Consider the following 17,824-nt stretch of genomic DNA (forward strand, 5'->3'; position numbering starts at 1 on the left):
TTGTGGGAAAGACATGTGTGTCATGAAATATATTTTAGGCACGAAACCGGAAATTGGCAAACCCATCCTGGTAGAAATACCAACCGTTAGACATAAGCTGACGGTGAGGTAAGCTAGTGGTTACAACGCTCGCTAGTCACGCCGACGACCATGGGCACAATGTGTGATAGACATTTCTGGTACCCCCAGCCGTGATATTGCTGGAACCACTCTCACTCACTTTGCAAAGTCTCATTTCCTATTTAGCTGTAATTGTCCGTAATAAGGATTTAATTGGTTCTAATAAACAAAACAGCCGTGAAATCACAGAATCGACGTACATGAGTGATAACGACAATTGTTGAAAAGGAGCAGTCGCGCCCCGAGCTGCCTGTCAAGTTTTAAACTTCATGTTATACAATATCATGTGAAACGAGACTTCGCCCTCAGTTACACACTGACATGCCTCGTAATCAAATTCCAAGAAACTTATCTACGTGTTCAAACTCTTCCATAGATATCTCTGTTGTTTTGTAGCAAGACGGTCGAAAACGAAACGTCAGTAAACCGATTCCGAAAAAGGAGCCGCGTGATGATCCCATTTCAGAACATTGACGGCTGTGATAACATGAAAAACAAACACCGGCATATAACTTATAAGCAGTTTACTGTCAGGAAATACCATGTGCGTACAATCGAGTGAACAATTGCATACAACAAATAGGTTGAAGAAAAGACGTCAATAGTGGGCACCATGTGTTAGTGCACAGGCAAACAGTAACGCCAATAGGGTTGTGGAGCATGGACAATATGATGGTCTTACATGCGCCCGAAGCGGAAGCTGGTCGCGTGAATGAAGGTGAAGAACGATCTCAGGCGTGTTAAGAATCGTGAGCGCCCGCGAACGCCCCCGAACCATCCTCACAGCCTCCGCGCCAATCGAACAAGATGGTGACCACGTTTAATAGAAAAAAACCAAAAAATCATTCAAATCATCATCATTAGTTAGCATCAACCTGACGAAGGCATAACCAAGAATACAGAAGAGGTTGACTCCATAACATACATGTTTAATGTCATTCGTCACCACTCGCCCCTTTCCGTAACCTTCAACAAAGTAGACGAAAAGCTCTTCGGCCTTTCCCGGAATAACACGACACGGTCACGAATCGTTTAATGTAACCAAGTGCTTGCAGAAAATTAAAAGCTTTTTCTTCCACAAACATTAATGTATGATATTATCGACCACATGTTATTCATATTAATATTGTCAAGGTATTTCATACAATCCTTTCCCAGGTCCCATATAATATCAGAGCAAAAGTATTCAACAGTCCACCAAAAAAGATCAAACATCATACTCAAATATTTGACACGGACCATGCTTAAAGGTCCAAGACACTATTCTCAAAGTTCCACCTGGCAGTGACATTAGACAACAGTTAATCAAGGTCACACAACACATACCATGTCAACAGTACACCAAAAGAGATCAAACATCATACTCAAATATTTGACACGGACCATGCTCAAAGGCCCAAGACACTATTCTCAAAGTTCTACCTGGCAATGACACTAGATAACAGTTAGTCACGGTCACACAACACATACCATTTCTTATTGGTTCTACCACCACCAAAACATTTACAAATTTAACAAAATAAAGAAAGTAACACATTTTCCAAAGGCTGTTACATAACACTGCAGGAACTGTTCAGTTACTTGGTTGATTTTCCTGTAACCTCTTCCACCAGTTCCAAGGAAAACTTCCCTGTGATGTCAGGAAGCTCTTTGGAATCGAATCCCATACAAAGGGCTCGTGCCGTTGCCCCACGGGGAGCTTCTTTGGGACACAGATTGAGAGTGGTGGACCAGGACTTGCCAGGCCCGATATTCCTGTAAAACAGAAAGGAATTTTCAAAGGCAGTTCTCATGGTCATTGCGAATGGCACATGTTGTATGTTTGTTATTCAACGCTGCACTTTTAGACGCTGCGGCTATATGTTGTCTGTGAATGATCGAATATGGACCAGACAATCAAGTGATCAAAAGCATGACAATCAATCGTGACATGTGTCAACCAAATCAGCGAGGCTGACCACCAGTCGCCTTTTATGACAAACATGCCAAAAACCACTTTTTATGTATGTAACTCAAAAATATCAATACTGACTGACCGAATACTGTTTTTTGCTAAGAATGCTATTTTACTATGAACATAGCAAAGATTATCGAAAGCTTATCACTACTCGTTACTTTAAGTTAGCACATTAATTATTCCTGACGTCATACTGTACGCAGGGCGTGACACCAAGATCATACATGCAGATTTAGAGCAACAAATAGTCGTAATCTTAAGAAATGATATATAGATGGTGGGTATCGCATCCGTCTAGAGTTTTCAAGGTGTTTCATGATTCTGAATGCGTTTCGTGATTCCCAAGGTGTCTCATGTATCTAAAGGTGGCTCACGTGTCTCAATGTGTCTTATGATTCTCAATGTGTCTCATGTGTGTCAATGTGTCTCATGAGCCTCAAGTTGATTCATGATTCTGAATGCGTCTCATAATTCCCTTAAGTCGGACCAGAAACCCTTACCTGATGTCCATGGTCTCCTTGGTAATGCCAACTGGTTCGAATCCTCCAGCCAGTGACACCGAACACCCAGTCAACGGAACCGACAGCGGGTTCGTAAAGGAGGCCTCTACTTTGATGGTATCAGAGAGGCTGCAAGTCGCCGGACCCTGATTACAGAGAAACAGCCCATCGTAGATAATCTTACACCACTTTAAACATCTTAAATAATCAACAACAAACCTACTACAAACCATCCTCCCAGCTTGGGCAGAGTATATTTAAATACCGTAGTGGTTAAATTTAATACGCGTATGATGTATTAGGCATGATGAAGATTATCAAAATAATTACAGTTCATGTTTGTTTTTTTTAAATAGAAATAAATGTCCTCGGTCAGTTAATAAACAATGCTAATGAAACATTTAAAGAACAATGGACATAACTTTCCCTAGAGGTTGAAATTCAGATATAAGATTTGCAGGTGGGATCTGTATGGATACGTGAAGATATCAGCAGAGGGTATATGGGAGCATCAAAGAATATATGTTGATAGCCGTGGATATACTGTGATTTAAAGGATATCAGGGGTTATCTTGGGGTACACGATACAAGTTCTCATATGAGAAACCCCAAAGATCCAAATACTGCTGCTTCTGTGTTTTTATACGTCTCTTATATTTTCAGTACCGAAAGCTTCAGGTCGGGTCTCCTCAGGCGGAAGTCCAGGTCCTTTGTAGCATTGTGTCTCTCATCCTCCATACAAGTGACATCAGCTTTCACTTCAAAGTTGAATTCATCTTCCGGTTTCTTGCAGGCTTCTTCTCTCGTTACATCTATGGTGAATTCTTTGCCTGGAAATATGTACGCGGATTGTCAAAAGAACAATTACATAAATATGCAGTTCAAAACATTCGACATCATCTTGTTGATGCTGATTTATATGTTTGGTAATAACAAGATTTTGGAGACCCATCTTTGTCTTTCCTATCAAGAATCTTGTACACGATGAAAAATTACAGAAATCCTTTAGCGCCAAAAATAATAACTTTTAGAGGCTTGGCCATCCATTACCCTTGTACATAGGGCAGCGGGTAGCCTAGTGGTTAAAGCGTTCTCTCCGCACGCTTAAGACCTGCGCTTGATGCCCAACATGAACATAATGTGTGGGGCCCATTTCTGGTGCCTCCGCAATGATATTGCTGGAACATTGCTAAAAGCGGCGTAAAACTAAACCCATTCACTCACCTTTGTACACACACGTACACGTAACCTTAGGTGTACAGGTCCATACACACAAAATACACTCAATGTTGTATATGTTTGATAGGTTTTACAGATTATGGAGGATTAAGACAATACATACAATCACCAGCCCCCAGTTCCACATTGTCCACTGTTTCTTCAGCAGCGACCCCAGTGATAGCGTCGAAGTAGGTCTTGTACAGCACTCTGAGGTTCACACAGGTACGCCGTACAGATTTACTGCCAGTGTTCTTCACCTTCACCTTGCAGGTGAATGGGCTGCCTACTGTGATGTCGTCGATTTCCTCTATCTCAATGTCAAGGTTGCCAGCCTGCAAAGGAAAGACTGGGGTCACAGTTGCCAGACCGTCATGACTGCGTATTACCCAGAATTACAATTGTTGGCCTCGCGTATCTACCGTTGATTCCATTTGCTGCTTAACTAACCTGATGAAGTCTGGTTTCTTCACAATAATCTCTGTCCTACATTTGTCACCATCTCAACATGTGCACTGACATATCTTAGTCACGAAAACACACCCGTGATTTGGGTTAGAATTGGCCTTCAGTAGCCCTTGCTTGTCGTAAGAGGCGACTAACGCGATCGGATGGTCAGGCTAACGTGACTTGGTTGACACTTGTCATCATATCCCAATTGCCAATCGATGTTCATGATGTTGATCACTGGCTTGTCTAGTCCAGACTCGAATATTTACAGACCGCCAGCTACTAAGTTGGCAATTGGAAACAATACAGATGGAAAATCCAGTTCTCATGCACATATCTTTCAACTGATTATATCAGGAAATATGTTTGGAAACATTACCAGAACGTAGAATAACTCCATTTGATAATATTCACTACAGCAAAATGTTGATGATAATATCTTAGAGTGTTCAGTATTCAAAAAGCAACGAAGAATCACATTTATAGCTATTTTGTACTTCTGTGGTTACATTATCACTTCTTTAAATGGTATTACAGATCTGACAAGTTATGAAAATATATTTAGAAAGTACATCATTATACATGCAAAACAAAACGACTGCACCAGTTTTTTCACTGTGTACCTTTTGTATGTTGTTTCCCTATGATCAATTATTCACAATGATTGCAGTGAATAGTTGCTCCAGATGTATATGCATGTTCTTGGAAAAGGGTTGGAGTTGTAAGAACTCGTCTCTGATACTTTTCACTTTCTGAATGATACGTGTATAAATCAAACCAATATCACAGACCTGATTATCTTTGAGTGGCATTCTAGAAGCTGCTGGTATAGAGATGACAAAACTTTATGGATGATCAGCTTCTCTATTTTGTCAATGGTGACGTTTTGACATAGGTTTTGTATGTCGTTTACAAGCGTATCACAGACCCCTGCGCTGTCTATGAGCTAGGTTAAGTCACTCAATAGACCGCTACTGCTCTAAGTCAACTTTGTCTTTTAAAAGATTGTCATTTTCTTTCACAGATCTCTACACAAATTGCCAGTCACTTCAGTTGCTCAAACTGTATCACCTACTCTCTCAGACGTTCCCTAACCACACACTTCTAACACCTCAAAGACTACAAAATCAACATTTACCCAGAGTCCCACCACACAGTTTTCACAGGGCATTTCTATCTCTGACCACCACCACCGTCAAACAAATACACACTACCAACAGCACACACACACACCTACACACACACACACAAACACCACCACCCATCAACCCACACAAACACACCACAAGCAACAGCACCCATTCATCACCCACCAACACCACCCTATACACAAACAACCACCATCAACAGAGCACGCACACACTACCACCAGCATTCATCCACCCCCACCCCCCAAACACCCACCCATCCACCACACACACACACACACACACACACACATTCACACCACCACCGCCGCAACCGCCATAAGCACACACACCACCACCAACATCCACCAAGCCACACAAACACACCCACTACCACCACCCATCCAAACAGACAAAAACACACCACCACTATCCAAACAGACAAACACACACTAACACATACATAAACAGACATACCAACACAGAGGAAAAACGGCAAAAAAATACCACACACGCACACAACAAACATGCCTCTGCACATGCACGCACGCACACGCACTCATGCATGCACCGCTCACCTGTGGTTTGTCACCGTCTTCAGTCGCATCCCCGTCGTCACCGTTCATCAGACGGAACTTCCTCTCGGCCGCTTTGTATATTTCCTTCTCCTTTGCCGATCCTGAAATACACTTAATTTTCAAACCCTCTCATCTAGACAGGAACACGAATGTCTTACGATGTAGTTACTCGCATCGTCGTGATGGCGTGCCCTTAACAGACTATACAGATCTCATGTATGAAGTATCTCTGTATCTTGTATCAATGAGACAGTCGATACTGATACACCCGATACTGTCGTGACGTCACTTCAGACATACCTACATCAGCGGGAGATACAAGAAACAAACACATATCCACGTGCACAAGAAATACATCATGATAATATGTTTATGAATCACTATCAAATAGTGATGAGACATTGTAACAAGGTGGTCGCGAAAGGATAAGCGTATCCTGCCACACCTGTAGCACCGGCCATTTACAAATGTATAAGCTTGTAAACATGTTCACCGGGAAAAACAGTGAACGTATGGCACAACTCAAACCAGGGAATTGCATCAGACATCGTGTTTGTAACTGTGTCAAATTTGGATAGACCCTCAAAATGGCTACCAGACCTCACTACCAGAAGGCTTTTCTGGGGGCTTAAATGTTGCAGTCTTGATCAGTCCTCTATATTTCTAAAATGGACAAATCGCCTGCAGTGCTAGTATATTGCTGAAGACAGTATGGACCATGTTCACCGTTGCATAAACTGACCTAATATGTTCGTGTGTAACTATCGTGATCACATATCAGTTTAAATCCTTTCTGTTTTTGCCTGCTCCTATAATAGTCTTTATACTACAAATGTGTGAATGCTGATGTGTGTATGTGAATGTTTGTGTGCCCTGTGCATGTTCAACTCTAAAAACCAGATATTCACTAGCACAATATGCTGCCTAAGATCATCTAGATCTTTTATGCCTCATGTAACAATTTGACCTGGAATTTAAAAAACAAAAAACTGACCTAATATGTCGTCTGCAACAAAAACCAACGTCAGCCATTGGTCTACTACAGTTATCACAGGAGCCGGTTTCCAACAATGACGCAATACTTAAATGTAAATAGCGGCATACCTTCGTCGTACTTATAGCACTTGGTGAGGTCTTCCCTCTCCATCCTGTCGTCCCCAGACATCAGGTTGCCAGTTGAGGAGGAGACGTATGGCTTCCCTGTCGGTTGGTGGGTGCTGATGCATTTGCCGATACTGAAGCCATGACAGATATCAGTGTGTACAGACCAGTGGAGCAGGCCTTCAGTAACCCATACTTGCCATAAAAGGCAACTATGCTTGTCAGAGGCTACTAGCCTGATCGGGTGGTCAGGCTCGTTGACTTGGTTGACACATGTCATCGGTTCCCAGTTGCGTAGATCGATCGATCCAGACCTGATTATTTACAGACCGCCGCCACATAGCTGGAAGACTGTTGAGTGTGGCGTAAAACTAAACTCACTCACTTTGGGGGCGGTGGGGTAGTGAAATGGTTAAAGCGTTCGCTCGTCACAGTGAATACCCGGATTCGATTCCACACATGGGTACAATGTGTGAAGCCCATTTCTGGTGTTCCCAGTCGTGTTATTGCTGGAATCGTACTAAAACCTGCATAAAATCATACTAACTCAAACACTCACTAACCGTATTTGTTTGGTTTCCCATACTATGAATCACTGCCAACATACACACTCGCGCGCACGCACGCACACACACACAGATACACACACAAATGACAACCCACTCGCGGTAGTGAATGAAGACTCACGCATTTCTAATACGCTTTGTCTCCACCAATTCATTAAGCCGATTGCTGTTCATCCATTCCACTTTATCGGCGTTCACCTCGGCGTAGACGAAGCAGGTGTCGTCACCCACATCTATTAGGCCTTCTTTGACGGCAACCACAGGAGCCGGGCCACACACAAACACACCTACATACCAAGAAAACGTTGTTAGATCTGCTTCAAAAGACTAGGGTGCAACAATAGGAACAATCACATCTACTTGAACATAACTTGAAAGTCAAGGTCAGGGAAACTCACCATCGCTCCTTTCCTGGGGAGTGGCATCAATAACCTGCCAGCCATCGTACTTCATGGCGTCTGTGTTCAGATCCGGTCGCCTCATGTACACCTCATTCCACACGTGGAAGTTCCTACATGTAACATAACGGACATCAGCATTGGGTTCGAGAGGTCCTTGAAAAGGGCAAAATATAAATATATGTGTACTCGTGAAAAGCTTGGATTGTTCCAAGACCAAATACGAGAGATCTCAGTGTTAACTGCTCGGTAAATTTGAGGTTTCATCAGATTGTGGTCTCTTATACAGATGTGTCTAATCTGTGTAATGCCGCTCAACAGGGCAATCGATACTACGCTACCACTCAACCACTATAACTCTTATACATTGACAACCGGCCATTTCCTCCTGACATACGAGGTGGTGGAATAGCGGTTGAAACGTTCGCTCGTCACCTTTTCGAAGACTGGGTTTGAATCCCGACATGGGTACAAAGAGTGAAGACTATTCCTGGTGTCCTCCGCCGTGATATTGCTGGAATATTGCAAACACGAGCATACAATTAAACTCACTTACTCCTCTAGACATACCATACGGAATCATGCTTGACTTCTTCAGTCTTGTTGCCCACTTGGCGCCTGATGATGTCGATGCTGAGTCTGGACATGTCGGTGTTGTGGGCAGAGGAGAAGTTGGTGACACTTCGGCAAGGTAGTCCAATAGCTCTGCATACTATACAGAAAAACGAAATTGTTTCACTGGTAATTGGTTTATCAACTATTACATTTTGTGCTGAACCCGGTATGAATTCGTCCATCTGGAAACCAATGTTTCCTGGCTGCTACTAAAGAACCGACCTTTGAGTGGTTTCAGGACACCAAACGGAAAAGGTAGACATTAATGACATGTATGTATGTATGTATGTATGTATGTATGTATGTATGTATGTATGTATGTATGTATGTATGTATGTATGTATGTATGTATGTATGTATGTATGTATGTATGTATGAATGTATGTATGCATGTATGTATGTATGTATGATTCTCTCATAAAGGACTTCGAAAATATGAAATGCAGTCACAGACTTTCTTATTTAGCTGACTATCAACCTCATTAAGCTGTTCAGATATTTTTGGCTTCATTAACAAACGTGTAACTGTGTTTAACGTACCAGCCGTGGTGACAGCGGAGAACACCCAGCACTGGCCGTACCGCACTGGTTTCCCTGTCTTCATGTACTGCAGCAGGATCTTCTCGCTACCCACCCACGTGGACGGGGCAACGCCCCCACTGTATTTCCCACTCCAGTTGCCCACGAGAACTCCATCATCGTCGGGGGAGTTAATCTGTAACCACATCCCATCTTTAAGCCCCTTGCACATGGACACATTTACTTATGTGAGTAAACATACTTATGTTAGTAAATTTACTTAGGGTGATATGTGAACGCATTTGCTTACGAGAATGCAAACAAAAGTGACACAGACGGGAAAGAACAGAAGTCAGATGACAAGTTCCAAACGAAGAACAGGAATAAAAAAATGGAGATATTTTGGGTTAGTATATCGAAATTGCTCAAAAGGAACACAAAATTTGAAAATGCTATGATGTCATTAGAAGATAAGAAAATTTATAAGAAATGAAGAAGACAGAACTGGAGAAGATAAAACAATAAGTGGAAGAAAGATGAAAGCGTGAGGTAGGAGATCAACAGTTCTGTATGATGCAACACCAATGAGTGTCAACCAATGAGTCTCGATCGTCAACCGCCACCAATACTTGGAACTTGCTGGAGGCAACCAAGTCAACCATACCAGTCGCATCGTACACCAGATCGCCGACTATCTACTGAACTATCAGATGTCTTTTTTGGTGAATCAAAAAAATCATTCTATCAACTTTCTTTTAACTTTCAAATATTAATCCTTCAACCTATATTCTACATATCTTTACGTTCCCTTCAAAGCCCTGAATCACGTCTTTGTTCACCCCCTTCTGGGAACTTCACATATTTTGTATGCAATCATTCGTGTATTTCATCATTACAGACGCTATGTACACATTTGTGAACAGTGGAAACTCCTACCCCAAAGAGATTAGCAATAATTCTATACTCTGCAGAGGAAGCAAGTCAGTAGACTGCCCACCTTATGGTCCAATCCTGAAGTATCCTTACGTGAACATCCATTGTGGGAAAGCATGGCTGTAGTTCATTGTAAAAAAATAAAATGTGTCTCTATTCGTGGGAAAGTCTCTGTGCAAAGTGTCATCAAACAACATTTTTATGGTTTGCGACAACCAAAGGCGAGATCGTTCTCAACTCCATGCTTCTCTCTCACGACACACTGGCCTAAACCCATACTGACAAAGTCTGGGAAATGTGTATTTTGCATGAGTAGTTTACTCACTATCACAAATTATGAAAATTCAGTTATTCTAATCACAAGCTTATATTTCCCTTTACCTGGCGGAAACAACACGTGACCATGATGTAAATTTACTTTTACTTATGTGAGCATATTTACGTAAGTAAATTGCTTAAGTAAGTAAATTGTGTCCGTGTGAAAGAGGCTTTTGTCACAGAATATCATAATCAGTACATGATTTGTTGAATAAGTATATATACGAGTTTCGAGGTCTAAAGTCTCTGACTGTCATAGATGTATGCATTAATCACACAGCTGCAAAAACTCACAATCTGTGCAATCTTTCTGGAGACTTTGACTGGACTGGCCATAGCTGGAGTGGCTTGGAACCCGAATGCTTTCCTAACAAGGTGAAGAGCAGCGTCCAGTATGCCATAGTTGAACTGAAACAGGAATAGGATCAGGTGGGTAACCATAAATTGTTCTCTGAAACGTGGAGAAACGACTCCCATATGGAATCAATGGGTTATTGCTACTGTTATTGTGTCTTAATACACGTTTTCGTGGGTAACTGGGACGGTGGGGTAGCCAAATGTGTAAAGTTCCTGCTCGTCACGGCGAAGGCCCGGGTTCGATTCCCCACGTGGATACAACGTGTGAAACCCACTTCTGGTGTCCCCCACAGTGATGTTGTTGAAATGTTGCTAAAGGTGGCGTAAAACCATACTCACTCATGTATAACCTTCACATGTATAACCTTTGTACTCATTGTGTGACATGATTTAACTTAAAGTACAAAGGTCCGATCCGTAGGTCAACAATGGATGGGTACTGTAAACTGGTCATCATGGTTCATAACAACACACGGACAACAACACTGAACTGAAATGTCGAAAGCAAGAGCAGAAAAGACATGGGGTATTTAGACATAAAACTATTACTTTAACTGAGCGGTTGAAACTGTGGATGGGCTCTCTACACACACATCCGATCATGCAACACTAATACACACACGCGCGCGCGCGCGCACACACGCACACGCACACGCACACGCACACGCACACGCACACACATCCGATCATGCAATATATATACTAGTATATGGTCTATGAAATCCCTTTGCTTAACAACCGTGGAGATCCAGGTTAGTGTTGATCTCCAGCAACCCATGCTTTTCGTAAGATAGGACGGTCACACTAGCTGACCTGATTCATTTTTGTGACCTAATGCTTACATTGCTGCACCTGATGTAAATCAGTGGATTGTCTGCTCCACACTCTAATATTTACAGACCGCCTTCATACATTTCCGATAGTGGTGTTAAGCAACAAGCAAGCAAAATTAGTTTATCTCTACCCTGACAAACAGCTCCATTGACCGGGTCACAGGCCCATAATAGTTATAGGGTATGGTTAGCAAACATAAGGACAATATTGACACGGAGTAACTGACGGTGTCTTCTTCGATTACCTGGTTATAGGCCCAAGCTGCGACTCCAACCTTCTTGTAGGTGCCGTAGTACTGAGTGCCGTTGTCGTTGAGGACCGTTTCTGTCCTCCACACGTCGTCCTCCATGTACACCCAGTCCTCTGGTACAGACCACACCAAAAACATTAAGTCCATTTTGAAACATTGAATATTTCACTCGACAACTCGCATGAAAATAAATCCCGGATTTTGAATTGTGAGTAATACTGTGCCTCTTAAAACCAGAAATTGCAAAGGTAAGGTTTGCATCTTGGAGAACCAAATAATGAAAGGTTTAAGTATAAGATCGTGGTAGCTGTCTTCAAACTGTTGTCTGACATGACACTGTCATCTGTGAATTTACGGTTCCTCTGTTGGCTGCAGAAGGAAACAGATGTTTTCTCACCTTTACACCATGGATTGAATATGATGTCAATGACGTCCGCTGTGTGGTTGTACTGCCAGATAATGTTCTTGCCGTCCTTGACGTCCACGATAGTTTGGACAGCGAACTCCCACTCGCCAATGGGCACAGTTGCCGGAACGAAGACGCACAGTGTGAGGGAGTTCCCCTTCTGACCTACGACCGTCGCACCCCATTTCTTCGGCTTGTACTTGGTGGCTCCAGTTTCGTCCACTTTGAAACATGCGTTCAAACCTTTGTTGGGTTTGTAGTCGTCACCTGCAAATAGTGTACGGCATGTTTAATGTGTAGTCAGAAAATACACCTCAGCCTAAGTACATCTTAGTAAATACTAACATCGCTGGGTCGTTATTCTAATCTGGTTAACAGACACATTAATCTGTAGATCAAACACTCTTGTCAGTATTGATTTTATTACATTTACGTATCTTACCCAAGTTAAACATTAACTTGATATCGTTCTTCTTGATGTCATACGGCCTGTCGAAAGTGATGGTCATCTTGAAATCTTGACCTCTACGGAGAACAAGTTCTGCATCTTTCCCTTCAGTTCCCTTCGAGCATGCGTACATATCAGTGTGATGCGCCTTGGCATTGTCGGCGTAGTGAAGATCGACCCCAGTTACGTGCAGTTTTGTTGCAAGCTCTTCTTCTTTAACTTCTGGCTCCTCGGGTATTGTCTGTCCTGAAACTTACATCCAGATAACAATGCAAATCCGGTCACAACACAGCTCCAGCCGTTTGAATGACGTAGCGACAAGCTAGTTGAAAACACATGTTTCAGTGTCCCAAAACTAATTGTTTGATCGTTCTTGCGACTACTTTGCTTGGTGCTTGCTAGGCACATGGAATATGTTAGGACTGGCACAGACGCACGCACGCACGCGCACGCACGCACACACACACATACTCGTGTAAATGCACACACTCATGCACCACCAAAACATCAGGAAATATGGTAGCAATGCTACAATTAATAGCCTGGGATATCCACGCCTGGTCCATTAACGTGTGAGGACAATGATCATAAATACTGCACCTCATTTGTTCACATGTGATCATCAAATTACATCAGCTAGAATTAGATGGATCCCAGCCTTCCAAGAGACTTCATGACTTGGTAGAGCTGGGCTATGCCTGGGGGAAACACGATGCTGACCAAATTTGTTTTGGTGGAATCACGAAGAGGGACACTAGGAGGGAACCTACTGGATCCTCACACAGGTAAAGGGCCATTGTCGTATGTTGTGCCGTAACCATGTGATTAGTGACAGGTCAGGAGTTTGGATTCAGGTCAGGAGTTTGGATTCTTGGAGTCTATTTTGTCCAGGTTGGAATATTGCTCTTCAGTAACACGTGCATGTCGTAAATGGCAACGAACGGGATCGGGTGGTCGTAAAACTAAACCCACCCACTCTTGATTGATTGATTGATTGATTGATTGATTGATTGATTGATTGAAATCCACGTGATCAACTTCGATCTTCGACTGGGAAACGATGGCATATGTCAACTTAGCGAGCTTGACCACCGGGTCTTATTCGTCGTCTATCACGACAAACATAGGTTGTCGAAGGTCAGTATTTACCCAGATCTTCACAGGTCTGAAGCTAAAGGCAAAGATCTTCACGGGTGCACTTACTAAAGGACAGGAGTGAGGTCCTGGAATTCATTCATAAGTAACTAAGCTCCGAATGATTAAGCTAACTTTTCTAAATACTAATACTATACAGCCGCTAACCGCACTGAAAATATGTTGTTGAAGGAAACCTAAATATTCTTGATATTGTGTTAGGTGAGTATATGTGATGAGTCGTGATGTGTCAGGATACTGTAACAGTCGTTACCATGTTCCTGTTTGTCTTGCTCCCAGTCGGGCTCTTCGGTTGGTATTTCACATTCTTCTACTGGTGGACGTGGTGGAGGGCGTACCACTGGGCGTGGTTTCGGAAACAATCCACTAACAAAATTAGAGAGTCCAGATAGCAAGAACCCTTCGTCACATCCTGATGGGCGTGGTCGAGTGTTTGGGCTGCAGTATGAGGGCAACCGCCCGAAACCACCGCACAAGCGTCCGCCCTGGGAGCGCCGACCCCTTCTGCCACTTCCGCCTCTGCGACATCTGGAAAATAATCCCATTAAAACCATTCAAACAATCTTAACGTATGTTTTTTAACATTATTGTGTACATGCATGCACATGCATGCGTATTTTGTTCCTTCAACATATTGTGTAGAATGCCACCAAGTTAGTGACATACCTTGGGGACAAAATACCCATCAGCATGCACTCCACTTGGTTCATGTACATAGAAATCACTGCTTTATTAATTCAAAGCGTGTTTGGGAATTCGAATGTTCTTTCAGAAAGACAATGATCATAAAACAGACCATCCAGGATTGTAGGTCCATACTTGATTAACCGTTTGCAAGAGTGAGTGAGTGAGTTTAGCTTCACACCGCACTCAGCAATATTCTGGCTATATGGTGGCAGTCAGTAAATAATCGAATCTGGACCAGACAATCCAGTGATCAACAACATGAGCATCGATCTGCGCAATTGGGAACCGATGACATGTGTCAACCAAGTCAGCGAACCTGACCGCCCGATCCTGTTAGTTGCCTCTTATGACAAGCACAGTCTCTTTTTATAGCAAGCATGGGTTGCTGAAGGCCTATTCTACCCCGGGACCTTCACGGGTCCATTTGCAAGAAGAAGAAGAAGGTTTTTGTGGTATATAAACTATAAGACCCATCGTTCGGGGTGGTAGAACGGTGATCTGAATTTTATCAGTTATTCTCTATTAGCAGTTTTCTCTATGTATATATACCCCTCATCATCTGGTTGTATTCACTTTAGCTTGATAACGAAGTAAAAATCTCGAAACGTCACTCTATGTAATAAATAAGAAGTTGTCATTCATAAAGTTGTATGTTTCATATTCTAAGAACTTGACAAAATCGCTTATGATATTAACCATTTGGAGGGTCTTTGGTGTCTTGAACCTGTTAAGGTCAAAAGAATTTTTATAACGATAAATTAGTGTATTAGTGAGTCAATGGGCTATCAGTGACATGTCATCCTATATAATAGACTGGTATGTGAAGACATTTTGGTCCGTCATCTCATCTCATCCGTGAAGATCCGGTTAGAACTGATCTTCAGTAAACCCCGTAAGAGGAGACACCTGCCTCAGGTGGTCAGGTTCGGGGACATGGGATTTCAATTGCATAGATGCTCATGCTCTTGATCATTGGATTGTCTGGTCCAGACTCGATTATATACAGTCCGCCGACATATACCTTGAATATTGATGATTTCTGCAATGTCAGCTCCTTGAGCATGTACTAGTTGCGTGGATATGTGTCTCATATTAATACGATATATAATAAAATTAATATTAAAAATCACTGTCTCACACTCTCATCTAAGTTGTGTTATTTCACTCAAGTGTGTAGTTAACCCTATTCCAGATACCCGGAGACCGGACGATCGCGGATTCCATCCCCAGCTGCGTCACATCAAATGACGGTAAAATATGGTACTTGTCGGTCTCTGACTGGCGCTCGGCATTAAAGGGTACAACAAGGACAGGTCGGCTCGGAGTCAGTATACTGTGTCTGAGTAGGGTATTCATGCGGCATGGTATGTCAGTGGGCGGGAACTACAAAACCAGTTGAAGTCTGGATTAGTACAAACAGCCACACTTACATACGTTGTTTATTGCATCAGTATGAGGGTGAGTGCATATACCCCCAGTATACAGACCAAAAGAGTTTTGAAAATGTGAGACATCGTGACGTTAAGTGAAAAACCACATTTCACCTCACCTCACCTATTCTAGATATGTGACAGCTGAATATGTAATGATCGTTAGCCATTTTTCGAAAGTGGGAATGAACCCCTCCAACCTGAAATATAAGCAAACGCCACACGACTCATCTACACAGAACCTTCTCAAAAAGTTAGACAGAATGAACAGTTAAATGATAAAGATTCAAACATTCCTACCTGGAATTGCGTGGGTTATTGAATCGGAAGAAAAAGCCCATTGTAAGATCTTTACGATCTCCTTCTAGATGTAGCTGAACAGGAGGTCTTTAACGCTGGGGGCCTTTCAGATCGCCTAGAAAGGAAAAAGAGTTCAAGTAAATCCAGGTTAGACAAAATTAGTACGAAGAAGCATGAAGTCGGAAGAATTTAGACGAAACACCATTCCATAGAGAATGAGGAAATAGACGAGGAATGACTGAGTATGGTTTTACGCCGCATGTAGCAATATTCCAGCAATATCACGGCGGGGGACACCAGAAATGGGCTTCACACATTGTACCCATGTGGATGATTGAAGCCGGGTCTTCAGCGTGACGAGCTAACACTTGAACTACTAGACTACCGCCCAAGGTAGATGAAGAGGAAACACACAGTTCTTCATCATCCATGCTAGTACTTACCAGATCCAAGAAGTGCTGAACATCAGCAACACATCGTATATATAGGGATCATTCTTCATACATATATGTATTATGGTGTACTCAGGATTTACGGTTAATAATACATAAAGATATCCAATTCGTCAGGTACACATTACGCGAATGGTGATACTGCATGCACATATCACGTCTGTGGACAAGATTACCAACTCTTGCATAACTATCGGAATGTAAGGGTGTACGAATGTAGTGTAATGCTCGCCCACATATCGGAGTTCCTCTATGAATGTTGAAACAAACCTTTTCTGATAGTAAGTGTTATTGCGGCTTTTTGGTTTTTGCATTTCACGGCATTTTGAGTCGGCCATACGTGCTGTTTTCACCGGTGTTTGCAACATTGTTGTTTTGGTCGTTCTTTTACGCCGCACACAACAACATCTCTGCCATATGGAGGAAATAATCGAGGTTGGGCCAGACCATCCAATGATCAACAGTATGAGCATAGTTCTATTGCGATAAGATAACATGTGTGAACCAAGGTAGCGTGTCTGACCACTTGATCCCATTAGTCATCTCTTACGACGAGCGTGGGCTACAGAAAATCTATTCTAACCCAGATTTTCTTGGGTCTACACCACTGAGGGCCTCGGAGATTTTCGAAATGTTTAAAGGTAGACATATATTGGGCATTACCGGATTAGGTGCATCGATGACGAATATTTAGTCCGGTTCAGTTTCTCCTGTGGTCTATGTGTTGTTTTAGGGTGAGGAATTGATTTGTCTTTGCAAGTGTTTGTGCCCTCGTGTTTTCGCGAAATTGCTATCATTACCATTTGATGGTGATTCATCAACACATGATCAGGTCGAATCCTACAGGTGACCTTGTGTTTCAAATAGACGTAGGAGGCATTTTTTTCAAAATTTCAAAGAGACTTTCTCATTCATAAATTTATTTCATTACAATATAATTTAGCATAGGTTCTGACTGTCCAATTTGAGTATGGATCCCACAGATTCCCCAGTTTAAGGAGAGTCACAAGTGTATATGAGCAAATTGGTTATTTAACTCTATTTATATTTTTAAAAGTTCTCGTTGTTTTGCTCTGTGCTATATTCTCACAGCTGTGTACGAAGC

General features: G+C 42.4%; 1 protein-coding gene across 2 annotated transcripts; it reads right to left on the bottom strand.

Annotated features, from left to right (window-relative positions):
* Positions 1–629: 629 nt before the first annotated feature.
* On the bottom strand, positions 630–16,753 carry LOC137257695 (annulin-like). 2 transcript variants are annotated; one of them, XM_067795078.1, is made up of 17 exons: positions 16,711–16,753; positions 16,268–16,382; positions 14,104–14,378; positions 12,690–12,947; positions 12,239–12,514; positions 11,836–11,954; positions 10,695–10,808; positions 9,171–9,345; positions 8,586–8,727; positions 8,016–8,128; positions 7,739–7,904; positions 7,055–7,185; positions 5,951–6,051; positions 3,920–4,130; positions 3,244–3,407; positions 2,578–2,723; positions 630–1,875 (listed from the first exon to the last, which is right to left on the bottom strand). In XM_067795078.1, the coding sequence occupies exons 2-17, from the start codon at positions 16,306–16,308 to the stop codon at positions 1,698–1,700; spliced, it is 2,610 nt and encodes an 869-aa protein (XP_067651179.1). In that variant the 5' UTR covers positions 16,309–16,382; positions 16,711–16,753; the 3' UTR covers positions 630–1,697. The 2 variants fall into 2 exon arrangements, with proteins under 2 accessions (XP_067651179.1, XP_067651180.1); XM_067795079.1 differs by lacking the exon at positions 16,711–16,753 and adding an exon at positions 16,653–16,708.
* Positions 16,754–17,824: the final 1,071 nt, after the last annotated feature.

This window comes from Haliotis asinina, chromosome 12 (genome assembly GCF_037392515.1).
Source record: "Haliotis asinina isolate JCU_RB_2024 chromosome 12, JCU_Hal_asi_v2, whole genome shotgun sequence".
Classification (NCBI taxonomy): Eukaryota; Metazoa; Mollusca; class Gastropoda; order Lepetellida; family Haliotidae; genus Haliotis; species Haliotis asinina.

Coding starts and splice junctions, on each gene's coding strand:
- LOC137257695 (XM_067795078.1), bottom strand. CDS start 16,308: ATGGGCTTTTTCTTCCGATTCAATAACCCACGCAATTCCAG. Junction 9,346..10,694: donor CCAGAAAGATTGCACAGATT/GTGAGTTTTTGC, acceptor ATGTGGTTACAG/ATTAACTCCCCCGACGATGA. Junction 8,728..9,170: donor CTCCGCTGTCACCACGGCTG/GTACGTTAAACA, acceptor TTTTCTGTATAG/TATGCAGAGCTATTGGACTA.